The sequence below is a fragment of the Bombus huntii genome, chromosome 6, assembly GCF_024542735.1.
Source record: "Bombus huntii isolate Logan2020A chromosome 6, iyBomHunt1.1, whole genome shotgun sequence".
Taxonomy (NCBI): Eukaryota; Metazoa; Arthropoda; class Insecta; order Hymenoptera; family Apidae; genus Bombus; species Bombus huntii.
The window spans coordinates 12,339,116-12,354,731 of record NC_066243.1 but is presented as its reverse complement, the minus strand read 5'-3'; the positions used below and the strand labels follow the sequence as shown (position 1 = coordinate 12,354,731).

The 15,616-nt window shown below is 49.2% G+C and overlaps 1 protein-coding gene across 2 annotated transcripts in view; it reads right to left on the bottom strand.

Moving 5' to 3' along the window:
* LOC126866546 (protein vein) overlaps positions 1-15,616 on the bottom strand; it is a 200,614-nt gene that overhangs the window by 37,045 nt on the left and 147,953 nt on the right. For both annotated transcript variants that reach the window (XM_050620279.1, XM_050620278.1), the window contains one exon: positions 6,299-6,407. In XM_050620279.1, the coding sequence (XP_050476236.1) occupies positions 6,299-6,407 (109 nt within the window). The remainder of the gene's footprint in view (positions 1-6,298; positions 6,408-15,616) is intronic.

The following is a 15,616-nucleotide window of genomic DNA, read 5'->3' as shown; positions in this document are numbered from 1 at the left end:
TTTGCAATTCACACAGAGAAGGTAGATTACGTTAACCACGAGCGCGCACATATAATTGGTAGGTCTCGCAAGACCAACACCAAGACTTTCACGCAGCTCTTCTTTAACGAGCAGACGAATCTCCCGACACGTATGAAAATTAAAATTTCCTTGGCAGGAATAATCTAGACCGCGGCAACGGTTGTAACCTCAAGGGAATGGCGTTACGATGCAAGTAAGCTACCAAGCGGTTAATTAACTCGGTGAAATCGTCGCGAGACCTTCGTGTTTCGATACGAGCTGTAACTATTTCGCGAGAGTATTACGTGGCCCCATAAACCGTGCTCGCGTCTATATATGTGCGTAAGCGTTGTATTTGTCAAGCCAGGAGCAAGGCAATACAGCAACGCGTTTATCGGTTCGCGTACTGCTCGCCTGGTAAATTACGGAGGCCGTTGCATTGTAAATAGGGGTTGAAAGGGCTGCTGTGGAGTTTCCCCGACTCCGGCATTTCGAGGCGCTCTTGCGAACACTCGATTACGAACGCGAAGGACCGGCTACGAATGGGCGGTGTTCGCGCATTAACCGTTTTCTCGGTCAAAGCGACGCGTTCCGCGGTTCTTCGGAAGTACGGGTTCCACGTCCGCGCGTCTCGAGGACACGGTACTTCTGCCGCGCGGGAATGCGGAGCCTGATCGTTCCTCTCGTAGTAAACCGTCTGCGGCAGACACGTTGAATTTAGTCGGCACTCGGTGCACCCGAAGAGACAATAAGCTAGTGGTTTCTCAGGCAGTTCCGGAAAATTGGGGCCGAGCGCCTCGTATTTTCGCGGTTTTACGCGATCGTAGTGGACCAACTAGGACAGCTCGAGTTCGTCCTCCTCTCCGTCGGTTTCTGGAAATTGTTCTCTCGAATACGCGGATCTAAGATGTCTGGGTAGGGGCGAGATTAAAGTCGGAGTTTTACGGCAGTCACGATTGGAGAATATACGCAGCGGCCGGGAAACGAATGGTGATCGCATTCCGAAAGTTCGAACTATGCCAAACTAATCGCCGATCGGCTTCGAACGTTTCCGGCTCGTGGTCTGAATGTTAAATGTCCCTGAACGCCGAGCCGGTCTGCACGTTACGTCTTGCGGTCGTCAAGGAATCCGATGTCTGACTGCTCTTCGTTCCCTGTAACTCCGCAGCACGGGCTCTTTCGCTGGAAGCTTCCTCTCGTTGCGTTCCAGCGGCAACGTTATAGCAGACACGTAAACTCGTGCGATTTCACTTTACCGTACGTTTCATTTTTCTCACGTTATTCGTGGCAGACACGCGACCGCGTACCACGTGTCGTGAATCGCCGAAGCATCGCGAGCAGAAACGAGCAGAAACCACGAGTGGATTAATTGAATTTCGAGTACTAATGAATTCTCGCGACCCGATTAATTTTTCGCCGATGTTGATACACTGTCTCGCGTCGTCGTTATCGTTTCGTATGGACGTCACCGCCGCGATTTCACCGAGCTTATTATGCTCGGAAATTTGAAGAGGAATCGTTGATGGAATTTTGATACTACGCCACTACGCCGGCGGATCGTCCCTTTTGCCGCATCGACGTAATCTTCTTCCAAAGTTATTTTCCTTTTAAAAAGACTCATCTGCCCCGTAATTTTCATCGTCTTTATTAGCGAGCCTTTTCAAACGAGCGCGAACGGAATCCGCGGCAAAGGGAAACGAAAAGCGGGACTCGCTAGCAGAAGCCGTGCGCCAGCTTTCATCGGTTTTAATTTAACGCCTACATGAAATTCAAACGAAAACTCCAATTTAAATGTATAGGTATATGCCATTTTACTCACAACTCTAAGCGGGATTTCGAGTTCTATTAAGACGTCCATAGCGTCGTTCAGAGGCCGCCGCCGCTTTCTCCGTTGATTCTTATTGTTTCCTCTCGAGGACGTGCTTTTTTTCTTTCGCTTTTGTTCCGTTCCATTAGACCTGTTCGCCCGAAGTTGCGTGTTTGCCCTGGAAAAACGCGAAGACAAACAGCGAGACGACAGGGGGCGCGTTATAAACCGTTGCTCCAACGTAATGCAAACTAACAGCGTCGTATTAGATGTGACAACGTTCGCTCACTCTTCCTCTTTTTTTTTCCTTGCAACTCATGAAAAATATGGGCCAAGTAAAACGCCGAAAATGCACGCTTTACGCGTCTCGCGAATCTGTCCATCCATTATTTTAACTTTTTAGTCGGTTCCTTTAGTCCCTCCGTACTTTTGTCTCGTTTCGTACAATGCAGCAGCTGGATAAATCGGACGCATCAACCCTTCGTTTTTCTCACTTCGAATCTGTAAATTACAACGCGGTCTCTTTATCCATCGACGCGATCCATCCTCGGGATTAAGTTCGGTACGACGATATCAAAGATGAAAGATATCTCGCTAAGAATCTCCATCGATTAAACGCATCGATCCGTTTAGCAGATCGAACACGGTCGACCGTCGCGGATGTCGCTGCTGGCACGATAACGTATAGAAAATGTCGGCGTTGAAGTCGGTCGATGTCGTAGTGTGGTCTACATTTTCATACAAAAGCTCGGCTCTTTCCGTTAAAATAACGAGCATCTAAAAAGGAAGAATTCGTATTCGGAGAGATTCGGTGGCGAGCGGGCGGTACCAGATATGCGTCGCGTTGGTCCACTTTGTGCGACAGCTTTTGTGCGTATGCAGGTTGAGATTCGAGAGACGCGGTTGTCAGTTGCCGTATATGGGCCAGGGTTATACGGAAACGACTCGACGAAGAAAAAAGCCAGCACGAGAGGCCGACAGCGCCAAGCAGTGGATATCAGAGGCTGTTTTTCGCTCTTTCTTCGCGTCCTTTCTTCCTTCCTTCCGGTTTAGCAGCTCCTGCCAGACAGGTCGGGACGACCTGATCGTTTCGCCTGAATAGTCCGTTTTTTACTCAACTTATCTGTCGCGAATTGCGTTATCGCAACGCGTCAGTTTTTCGACCTCTGTCGAATTACCCTGGCGATCTCTGCTGTCGAATTTCTCTTCAACGATGGATCGACCGTTGTACCATCCGACATTCGATATTTTGATAGAAATACGCGTTTCAAATGTTTCATCTATGTACGCCATATAATAGCAGGGAAGAGCGTGCACGCACCATGCGCTTATTTTATGCGACGAAACCTCGTTGGACTCGCTTACCTGTCACTTAGGCGTCGAACGGCTTGGCCGCGAAAGAAATTCACTTGGTCGGGGAAAATTTCCTCGTTCGCTTGTCACGTACGTTTTAAAACGTTCCGATGAGAAATCGGCTGAAAGATGCGACAGAGTCTCGCCGTGGAATAAATCAAAGAGAAAAGAAAGCACTTGGTTTTCGGCGTCTTTCGATATCGGAATATCGAAGTCTTCGTGGCAAATGTCCTCGTCTGGAATCACAGGTTGTACAGGTGGAGGCGGGAATTGAATGGATCGAGGGTACGAGATGAAGTGTCTCGAGCAGCGAGATTTACGAGCATCCTCCCCGAGCTGGGTGAGCGCGAAAGCTTTGCATTTGCCGTGTATTTTGGTGAAGTGCCGCGAGGCTGACTGCGAAAGGGATTGGAAAGGGTGGTGGAGGCTGCAGCGATGGGACCCAGCTGCGATAAACTGGATGCTCGATTCGCGACACCGACTATCGTCGGTTGTACGCGCTGGAATTTTGCGGTACGACTTCAAACTGGGCCATCGACCCTGCGAGCCACTCTCGACCTCTCTTCTCTCCACTCTCGATCGTCGATCCAGACGATCCTGTTCGCTTTTTAGTAGGTCGTACGCGTCTTTCCTCCTCTCTTGCCCTTTAACGCTGCCTCTTACCGACGACGATTTCGAGCCGGGTTATAGCGAGTTTATCGGAATCACGGTCGCGAGGGAAAATTTATTCCGCGAAAAGACGAGTCACTGGAAATCCATAAATCGAGGATTGCCGAGATACGAGCTGTGATTTATTATGAACAACCGAAAGGAATACGTAGAGTTGCAGCCGGTGCCACGGGGAAGGAAGATTCGCGCGGCGGTCCAATTCAGCAAATTCGAAACGACATCCTTTATCTCGCGTGGAAACGTACGCACGACCTAATAACTAACGCTTACCGAAAGAGTCGCTATCAAAATTTCGTATTTATGGGACTCGCGTCTCTCGTACGAAGCAACTCATTTTCCATGGTCGTACGAATAATAGAATACGAACGTGTATCTGTGTTCTGTTTGTGCCCTAGTTGGTTGCATGCAAGTAGACAATGCTCGCTGTACGCTCATTTGTCCATTGTCCATTCTTTCCATCGGACGTTTCTTTTTTCTCTCGGCCCATGTTCCTCCGGGGACGACCTGATTCCTCGATAAAGCCAATAAACCCTCGTCAACCGATGGCAGTGCGGTGTTGGCTGAGACTCGTCCATAGACCACAGTGTTTCCCTTTAGCCTCTCCGCTCTCTTTCCGCGCTGCTCGCCTTTTTCTTGGCTTTCTCGTCCTTCGAATTTATTTAACGAGCGGCTAATCAACGTCAAAGCGCACCGACAAAAAGGCCATTGTCACCCGTTGAGCAGTGCTTTTTTTCGCGCGACGCGGCGCGGCGTGACACGCGGCGTAGTTGTCCGACGAAGTTGAACCTTCGTTTGCAGGTTTCCGCGACGCGTAGAAAAGAAAGAACGAGGGAGAGCGAAGAGGAAACGACGGGAAGTTGGCCACGTCGCTAGAATAATAGCGACGCGTATAGGTTCGCAGAAGCAAGTAGTCCCGCCTCGCATTTCCACTCGTTTCGTTGAAATTAACGAGTCGAGTGTTTGCCAGAATCGGGGGAAATGTTGCCTCGGCGAGTGTTTGCTTTGATATTGGCCAACTTTTTCCACCTATCTCTTTCTTTCTCTCCCTTTTTCTTTCTCCCTTGCTTTTTCTGGCTGTGATTTTTAACACGAACAGAAGTAACTCGACCGGCAGAAAGAACTGGCAGAACGCGCGCCAAAAAACGTGTTCCTTCGCGATTAATCGACCGGCTAATTCCGCGGAACTATCACCGATCATCGGGAGTGGAACTTTTTTAATTAAACCTATGCGCGATCGATCGACTGGATCCAGGGCGCGAGAATATGGGGGCCACTTGGGAAATTTAATTTTCGAAAGAACCGATAAAATCGCACCAACAACGAGTCGTAGGAAAATTCGGCCGAAGCCGGCTACGAATTCTGTCAGAGGGGCGTAAAACGCGCCGGATGAACGTGAAAATGCAGGCTTCCACCTGAAAGAAATTTTTTATGAAAAACGATTCAACCGTGTTGCCTTCATTTTTTCGCCACCCCAAGGGAAGTTCTCATTCGAGCGTTCTTTTGCCCTCTCGCTTTTCGATCGACGCGTTCGAATCAACCCTGAAAGAAAGGGCATCCACCGCCGTCTGGTATTTCGGAGGGAGCAGATAGGGGCGTAAAAACGTCGGGGATGTGCGGTCTAAGCAGTAAATAACCGAAATTGCAGACGCGGATGACCGTTCTAATTCCTGCGACGGGCAAACAGTTTGATTAGCGAAAGTCCGCCGCCTCCTGAGAGACAGCTTCCCTTTTTCCGGTAACGAGAGAGTACGGGGAGCAGAAGGTGGATAAATAAAGAAAAAGGAAACGATGGGCATGGCAGGGCTGGAGAGAATAGAATATAAGAGAAACGAGAATAAGGTGTTTTCTTTAATGGATGGGGAAAAGAAGAGATGGAAGTTGAGGGCGACGGAAAAAGAAGGAAAAGGTTCAATTGCAATTGGAGTGCGAATGGTACGGAAAAAGAGGAAACGCGAGTGGTCGAAAGGTCAGTAGACTCGACGTGTCTGGCGAGCTGCACGAAATCGGTAACAAACATGCCGCGAAATCTCCTCCGACCTCTTCGCAATCTCATCCGCTGCACCGTCCCGGCGGCCGTAGGTGTTCGGAGAAAAGAGGATAACAAGAAGTGAAACTCAATTTCGGCTGGCTTGTATTTCCGTCTTGCGGACGAAGGAGGGAAGAAGGGGACACGGGAAAAACGTTTCGCAGTCGTTTGTTTCAATATTTTGGAGCGGCAGCGTGTTGCCGATAGGCGAGGAACCTCGTGGATGTTGAAACGTGACTCGTTTACCCGCGATTACCTCTTACGGGTCGATAGATCTGATAATCCGACGGATCGTGGATAACGATGGTAGGCTGGTCTCGTTGTTCGTTAACGAAATATTAAATAGGGAAAGAGCGAGGGTGGATGGGGGCACGACGCGTTGTTTGTTCGGAACGCGACAACGGTCAATTATGCAGAAGCAATACCGATCGATGCTCGCTCACCTGCATGCTGGTTCACCGACGGTCTCGAAAAACAGGCAGGTACCACCGTTCATGCAGAAGTCTCCAGCTATCGGACACGGCTGCTCCTGCCTCGGCCAGGCCGCTGTCGCTGCAACAAAATCGGAGAAAATATATTCGTCAGCATTGGGAACGGAATGCGCATAAATTCCGCGAGCTCTTCCGGCGACCCTAAAACCGATCCTCGTCGATACGACGCTTCCCTGTTCTATTCTCGCCATTTTTCCTTCCTTCTTTTCCTTCTTTCTTTATCCCGTTTCTTTTCATCGTCGACTTTCACACGATCGCGAGCTTTGGCCTCGTTTACTCGCACGATTAAATCGGCTGCTGCTAAAGCTTTGTCCGCCGCGCGAGAAAATGATATTCGCGCTCGCGAGGCGTGGATCGTGAATTCCGGGCGAAACCGTGCATTTTCATTTCAATCGGTCTGCATGCGGATTAGTCTTTAGTATGCAAATGGAACGGCTGCTAAGGAGGAAAGCCGAGGATGCGAGAAACGACTGGATTTATGAAGAGCTTAAAACATTCTCTCCTTTTTCCCTCGTCGTTTCCCGTTCCGTTCACCCCTTTGCCGATAATCATAGAAATCGCGCGACAGAATCGCTGCCTCACGAGCAACAGAGTGTCGAATGCTTGGCCGATTTCTCGCTGGCGAATCCGTCCGGACCGTAACCTATAAATTTCTCAGAGAGCCGCGTAATGCCGCGGCAGACCGTAATTCCTCACTGTCGTTTGTCGTTGTTCAAACCGTAATGCATAATGAATCTAGCCGCTATCTTGCGCCTCGTCGTGAATACCGATTAATCATTGCTTTGCATGCATCTGTTACGGGAATACGTCCTAATGACGTGATACAATCTTCCATACTTTCGGTGTATCGGATCGTTGCTGGTGTAGACAACGTGTTGAAAATCGATGATTCCTTGACCTCTACGTCGTCGGCGAGTCGTTCGAGAGCACAGAGTATCATCGAACAGCGTCGGTTCTTTCGTAAGTTCAGAACGTTGGGATTTTGGTTTCGCGAGAGGCGCCGGACACGGTGATGAATTCCGAAAGAGCAGTTTCAGAGCAACATTCAGCAAAGAGCCGCGGGAACCATGCACAGAGCAGCCGTGTGCAATGTATTAAAAATCGTATAATGAGTTTGAAAGCGTGCAGAGCGGTCAGAGCGGAGTAATAGCGTCCGAAGCGGCAGAATGCGACGTGGCGCGGTGTGGCGAGACGGAGAGCGCGTTCGCGCTCGCGCGATGAGCTCGCAAGCGCGTACACCATTATTACACTCGGATTAGTACTCGACCATTCGGACCGGTATTACCGAGCGCAGCTTCAACTTCGGAAAGCTCTCGAGTAGCTTGTACGGTCGGCTTTATCCTCTCTCGCTTTTTCACCCACTACCCGTCGCCGTTTTAACCTCATCCAACGCATTTCTTCTCGTTAAATTCCTAACAAGCTGAAGACATTTCGCGGTCAAAGTAGCCCAGTTTTTTGCGCTATCGAGAGGAGGCGATTAGAGCGAGGCGTAAAAGGCAGATCGCGTTGAAATTTTAATCTTCTACCGGTGTTGCTCGTTTCAAAGTTTCCGGCTTCCCTTTGTTAGAGATCGGATACAAATTGCAGTTGCGAATCGCGTTATTTTGCGGAAGCGACGAGATACTCGAATTGCACCGGATTTCCCTCGATCCCGGTTTTGTCCTTTTTATTTAGTTGGAAGAATATTCATAGCGAAAAGGTGCAGGGAGAGGTGGAGAATTACCTATGCTGCCGGGATCCGGAGTTAATTGAAGACCGGCTTCGTCGTTTTCCTTGTTTTTCGATGGCAGCGTCGAATCGCGAAAGTTTGATCTCTCTGCCGGTGGCGCGAGCTTCTTCCTCGCCGGCGCGCAAAACATTCTGTAGCAATCTTGTGGAATGCGAAAGTTCGTCGCGCGAAACAGGGTTAACAACGGCGGGAACGAAAGAGGAGAAAAGTTTAGATGAGGCGAGAATCGAGTTTGAATCGCGGCTATATCGATTTGGTTCGACAGTAGCCGCGTTTCAATTCGTTTCTCCGTTTTGGCTTGTGCGATGCGACTTCGCGCGCGTTTACGGGATTCGACGAAAACGCTAAAACTTTTTCGGGCGAAAAATAGGAAAGCTTATCAGCCAGGACGTCGCGGTCGCCGTGAACACGACAAACGAGAGGTTCTTCGATTTGCCGACCGGTTTGTATCTCGAAATTTCGCGGCGCTCGTCCTTCCACTCCAATATCGTCGGTGCCTTGCCATGCAAAATCTACTCTTGCATGGTTCAATCGTGCGACGAGAATTTTCCAAAACGATTGCCGGTACTCGTGTGCGACCAAACGATCCCACGATGGACGGCATCCATTTACCCGGGCGTCGATCTTCGACCGCGAGCTGCGAGAAAACCTCAATCTCTGGAAATTCCAACAAATTTCTCTGCCTTGCTCTACCTCTCAAATAACTTGCAGCTTTTCGGTGAATAGGTGCGCCGTCTGGTTACGGTACCGACGTCTGTCGATTTTTTCCCCTGATGAATCGAAGCTGTAGCGAGGGCAGAATCATTAAAATAAGTGCCCCGAAGTATGCGAACGTGCTGCTTAACTTTTCCCTATAAAGTCGAGAATTTCATTTGGAAATAGCGTGGCTGGTAACTAGATCGAGCAAGTTGTTAAGGTACAATGAAACTCAATGGGAAGATTTCCAGCTTGTCTACTTGCGTATGTGCGACATAATCAGCATCGCTGTATTATCGTTCAAGCTTTTTACCACCATAGACCACCCCAGAAATTTACTGGTATTTCTAAATTAATTTCCACGATATTTCCTCTTTTTGGCCTTTAAACACCTCGTAAATTAACGTTTACGCGAGAGATGTTTTTCGATCAGGAGGTAACTAGTGCGTAGTAGTGGAGGCAAGCTTGTCGCGCGTTTATTTCACGAATTTTCCAGGTGAATAGAATTATCTCTCATTAAGAGAGCCGCTATAGTTAGCGAAGCGCTCTCGATAACAAACAGTTTTACCGTTGGCTGTTCCTGACGCGTGTAACATTGTTTGAATACCATTATCCCTGTCGATGTAACATCAATCGGTGTCGCGGATGCGTTTAGATAGCCTCGACCAGCTGTTTCGCGTCACGCGCGAGTCTCTATGTTGATACGTCACTCTTCGACGTGTTTACGGTCGAGTGTTGAAATTTTTGACATCGATACAGGGCTTTTTTCGATCTGGCGTTTCAACCGGCCTTTGTCCGCGTTTTGATCGTACCTGTCGCGACAATTCCCGTGTCACAACTTTTTTCCCCCGTTTAATACAACGATGCTCGCGGGCTGTGTAACTTTTTGCTACGACAACCAGCCACGCTTGCTCTCTCTCGTGTTCTCGTTGCTTGAACGATGAACGCGTTTAGCGGCAGGAGAATTAGTTTTGAAAATCTATTCTAGTTATCTACGCTAACTGGCTGCACATGCGCGCGCTAATTAAGGCTAACACGCTGGATTCTTCTGCCCCATCCTCTGTGCTCGTATTTCAAGTATGAAATACGAGTTGTTCGTTCTTCGAGCGTGCGCCGAAAATTGCGGCGAAAACTCGAGCAGGCTCGCACGGAAGCCGACCAAATGATGAAACTTTTAATCTGCTCTGGTCGCGGTGCTGTCGGAACCGCGAGACACCCGGGAAAAAAAATTCGGGAGACCAAATTATACGACCTGTTCTCGTCGAGAAACGTTGTTCCAATTACATCACAAAGTGCGCCGTTAGGCACATTGATGTCCCCCGTTGCACGTTCCGCGAATAAAACGAGTAAAATAATTTTTCCAAAACGGAAAATTACGGTATCTATTCAGGATGACGAAACCTCACTTTTACACACGGATAAAATACGACGAACGAAAGTTACATGATTTTAGTTAGAACAAACTGACGCATCGATGAAAGTTTCTCGAGCGTGGTCCATTTATATCTTTATATTTTTGCAGCGAGTGCGAATACCATGGAAGAAAAATCTGCTATCTCGTTTGGGCAACGTTTCGATGGACAGGTGTTCGAGCTGCCGGAAGATGAGAGAACGCGCTTTCATCCAACGCTAATTTGCATCGGCAGTGTTCGAAAATAGGTGCGGACCGGAGGCGGTACGTAATTAAGTCGGATATAATTGCCCTAATATATCTGTTCGCGAGGGTTTGCGGCTCGGCTGGTCGCGCACGCGTACGGTTCACACCGTTGAACACGGTCCAGGCTCGGTCCATTTGCGTTTCCAAATATCGTGTTTCAAACGCGAGGCTGCTCCGCTCTATTGGCTCTCGCAACGACTGTTACCGCTTTCGACGAACGAATCGACTCGCGGCCATTCCCATCCCGGGAGAAATCGGTGCCCTCGACTGGTTTTGTTGCTCGTCTTCGAGCAGAACTTTATCATTTCGTATTTCGTCGACGTACGACTAATACGCTACGGGATCGCGTAAGTGGATTTTAGCTGACGTTTCGCGCGTTCCATACGTCTCTAACGGGGTAAAATGATTCGGGTTACGTGACTACGCCGGTGTCCTTTGAGACAGAAGGAAAAAAGTAGCCTTCCAAAGAAGCGAGAGAAAAATCCGGACGAGAGCCTTGCGGAATCATCGCGCTCGTCCACGTCTGGAAGAATGAAATTGTGAAGTTTCAAAGGACCCTCTGAGCTTTAAGCACCGTCCACGGATCTCCACGTGATGCTTTACCGAGCGAAATTCTCCTCCCCTCTTTCACCTCCAATTCTCCATCCCTTCTCTCAGGCCGCTCGTGCCCCATCTGCGACCGTCTTTACCCTCTCGCTCCTAGTCCGTACGTTCTTTCCCTTTGTTGGGGTAGATTCCTTCCTGTCGCTAGAAAAAGTAAATTGAATAGATCTAGCAAACCGTGCAAAAGGAAGAGTCTCGCGGAAGCGAAGAAGAAACGAGGGAGGAGAGAGTGAGACCAGATCCTCGCACACGCACGTCGTTCCTATTGCTGCGACGTTTTCGAGCCGACTTATGAGATGTCTACGACGTAGCTCCGGGAAACGGAATTTTAACGTCATCGACGATATCTAGGTTTCTGTCTGTCCATCTTCTTCTCGGCAGGATCGAAGGCAAACGAGCGGAGAAGCCAGCGAAAATCGGGTTTGTACGAAGCTGGTAAAATTCAGGTACATGGCAATCGTTTTGCGGGCTGTTTGCAAAAAGATTGCAAGACGGTTGTTTCGTTCGTGTTTCACTCATAAGCGAAAGAGCGCAATTTTCGAAGAGAACGGAGCGCCCTTACATCATCCTCGTTAAAGTTTTATGGCAGACGTATCGCGCGTTCACGGATAAGACCATCGCCCGACCAGGCCATTGCTCGCGAGTCTTTTTAAGAGCGTCTCTTCCCACAGGATGGAACGAGTATTCTCGCAAAGAGAATTTTCGCCACAAAGAGAAAGAACTAAGAGTTTTCGACGGGAGAAATCTTCCATCAACGGAAACAACCGGCCGAGCGCGAGTATCCCCTTCTCGATGCAACTCGAGGCGCTGTCGCTTTCCGCCGCGCTTCGTAAACCTCTGGCTCTGAAATTTTATCCACCGTTTAGTTTTGATCTTAGCTTTTCTTTCTACTCGCCAGACTTTCTTCCTTTGCAACAATTTCTCTACCGACGTTGTATACCCACGGAAATTTTCTTCTCTTCCAATCTGTGCCACGTTCGAATTCCCCATTTGAATCTGTCAGTCAGCGGAGAGATTTTTGAATGGCATTTTTCTGCGAGCCTTCCCGAGGCAAATACCGTTCAGCTTGAATTTTCGGAGACACTTTGGTTTATAAGAATATCAGAGGAGCGCAACACACATGGACACACACAGAGTGAAAGCACATAAAATGGGCACGTCTGCTCGATATGACCAGGCCAATACTCACCAGAACGTTCTCGAGAACATCGCAAATCCGGTAGCTGGCCTGGTCAACGATCCGGTTTAGATTATTTTTCAGACATCCGCCGCGTGTATTCACTCGTATCGCGGCAGGGGAGAACGATTCAATAAGAGCGCGATATTGCTGACCCCGGCTAATACAATCTTCGATTCTGCTTGGAATTTCAAATTCACCGACTGCCCGGTTATCGCGATCGCCTGTTTCTCTCTTTTAGTCGGACTCGCGGGATTGTTAGCTCTTGCCTTCGGTTCGCAATGGGCCACGCGATTTACACCTTCCACCACAAAGGCAGCACGGGCAAGATTAAAGGGTTACAGACGTAAGATCGATCTCTAGAACAGAGGCGTAAAATTGCTCGAATTTTCGTTCGTCCGTTTTCCTTTCTCTTGAAACTCGTTTCTGCCGGATATCGTATTTCTTCCACTTTCGACGCGTCGATCCACCATGAATTTCTATCTGTCCCTTCTCGCGGTACACACCGGAGCATCGACAGGTTCTCGCGAGTTTCAAATCACATTCACGTTTCCGCTTTGTTCCTTTCCTAGTAATCAAACAGTCTGCTCGCCACGCTATCGCGCTTCCAATTTATCCAGCAGTCAAGTACCGGCGGACAAAAGATTTTTGTTATACCGCCTTTGTTGTTCTCTCGATTTTACGAATTCGTTCGACGACCGTTGCAGCCAGCGTTTGCAGAAAATGTCTTGCGCCGTGTACACGCTTTCAACCGTCTTTTGTTCGCGGAGACACGCTTGAATTTCCTGGAAAATCCACAGGGACGGGAGAGGTTGATATGCGGGCGGGAGACGATAACGAGTTGCGATCTCCTTCTGCGAGCTTGGACGCGGAGCGTCCAAGCGAGTAGACGCGAAATTTCGTCCGTTGTCGGACCGCACAGAATCCTCCGTATCGGACACTATGCTTCCGTTTTTCTCGTACTTTGCTCGCAAACAAAGTGGAGCTGCGCGCGAAGCTTGCTCAGGGTGGCTCGGTTGTTTGTCTTCCATTAGCCTCGCTCGTTTTCGTCGAAAGTAATGCCCTCCGGTTAATTCGCTTTGACGACACGGTCGCCAAGGGTCGTTACGCGACATCTCAATTCGCGCGACAACCGAAAGAAATTGATCGACCGTTTCAGATAAGTAAGTTTACTTTATTTCTCCAGTTATTTCGTTCCTCGGAAGCCATTTAACCAAAGTGGAACGATACGAGCGTGTTCCGTTGGACGAATTCTTTTCGACAACGAGCCAACGTTTTCGCGCAATGAACGCTGCTAGCACTCGCGATGCGGGAAACACGGTCAAAGACGAAAGGCAGGCGAGAGCGAGCGCGGAGAGTAAGAAACGGGACGAAAATCGTACCGTGCTGCGGAATTCAAAGGGACGAGAAACAATGGAGCGGCTGCCGTGCTGTACGAATTCTTTCGCGAATTCATTTAACGATGTAACTACGCGATGAGAAACGACATTTTGCCGATGAATGCGCGAACGTAGGATAGCAACGCCGGCTGCACCTGCCAACGGAATCGGCGTGGGGATGCACGCGATTGTACGCTTAAGGACAACCCGCCTCGGCCTTGTTTCGTCAGCCATTTTTTCCGCAAACGAACTCCCCTTCCTACGCTGCTCTGCGTCTATTTCCATTTCGCTCCTCCACGTTTTTCTTTTTGTGATATCGGCCGTCGGAATATCATCAGCCGTCCGCGTTTTCGCTGTGCGCGAATTGCGGCGTGTAACTTTGGGACGCGCAAGCTGGCGATATATTGTTAACGACACCGAGATGTGTGTCAAGAACCGAGTCGGTTGATGTCAAAAGACCCTCCGCCGGTGGAACGTAATCTGGAACGTTGCTTCAACGTTGTCTCCTCTTCGGAATCACGCGGTGGAACAGTGGAGGTTCCGGTCTCGCGCACGTCAGCCTGATTTCCTTTCCGTTTGTTCTAGACAGTTAGCTTTTACGAGATTCACGAACAACCTCTGATTATTCTTTTCATACGACAGTGGTAGGTGGAACGATTTCGAAGATTGATCAAAGTCGCAAATCTACCTCGTTAGTTGTAAATTTCAAAAATTACCGTTACATCGCCACTTTTTTCTCTCTCGTTTATTCGTTCTTTTTTCGGCTGCCACTCTTTGGCGACTTACTTGTCGTTTCGTGTCCCCGTTGAACAGACAGATTGCTTGCTAATTCGTCGCTGTTCCGGTATTCCACCCATACGGCGAATTTCTTTTTCGCGTCAATTAAGTCGCACGTCGCGAACCGGCGATTTGATTTTTCGCAAGGCGATATCTCGCGTTCTTCGATTAACCACCCCACTCGTCGGGCACGTACATCGCGGAGCTACTCAACGTTTTGGAAGTTTGATCATCGTGATCGAGTGGATCCAATCGCGCTCTCCCAACGACAATAGCTGGCGAGTATTGAATCAACAGCTCGTTTGCTTTATTGAATTCTGACAATATTGCCGGGTAGGGTGATAGATAGTCGGCACGATACACCGGGACGAGCAACTAATGGCTACTCTCAAATTAATAGGGAACGCATTAGAATGTGTAACTCGTCGCGGTATACACGTCGTGCGGAAGTGATTAAAATTGATCCTGCAATCAATCCGCGAACGGCACCTATCGCGCGAAACCGATTTAATCGTGTTTCGTCCGACTCTCTGTTCGCTGTTTCAGAAAACCTTTCATAGTCATCGACGCGTGACCACTCCCCCAATGACCTTCGTTCTAGCGGCTAATAAATGGATTATGCTTTCCTCGCTTGTGTTTCGTTCATCAACGCGAATTTCTGTTTCCTATCTCGTTCCAAACGATATTATAATCAGATTGAACGAACATCGTATCGACCACCACGGACATTGGATGCTGTGTAGATTCGAAATAGATACGTGACGTTCGCGTTCCACCCATAGGACTGTTCCAGCGAAAGCTCGCTGTCGTCGTCGCGATGAGAAATCGGTCGACTGGCTCGTATCGGCGACATTCACGAAGGCGGAGTGCCCCTCGGGTAATTCCGGTATGCACAGGGCTCGTAGGATGCAACGATCGAGAGTGACGCAAGCCCTGGCAACGTGTGCAGCCGTGCAAAATTCTCACGTGACGCGTGTTTCTATCTTTTTGCACGGATTGCTTCGTCGCTAGACATCGCCGCGGCGCGTCGCACTGCTACGGTGCGAAAGGCAAAAGGAAGATTGTACCCTCAGGTGCCGTCCCTGGGGTTACTGCAGGAAAATGCACTTCTCTCTGTATCTAACCAGGCACTCAGCCGTGCGTGCCTTCTTCTGTGTATCTTTCTACGTGCGTCCGTTCGCGATCAAAGATCCGCGAATGTCTTTTCCCCCGCAGCGCCGCTTTACAGACGCTTGCTGCTTCGCGAAAGGAA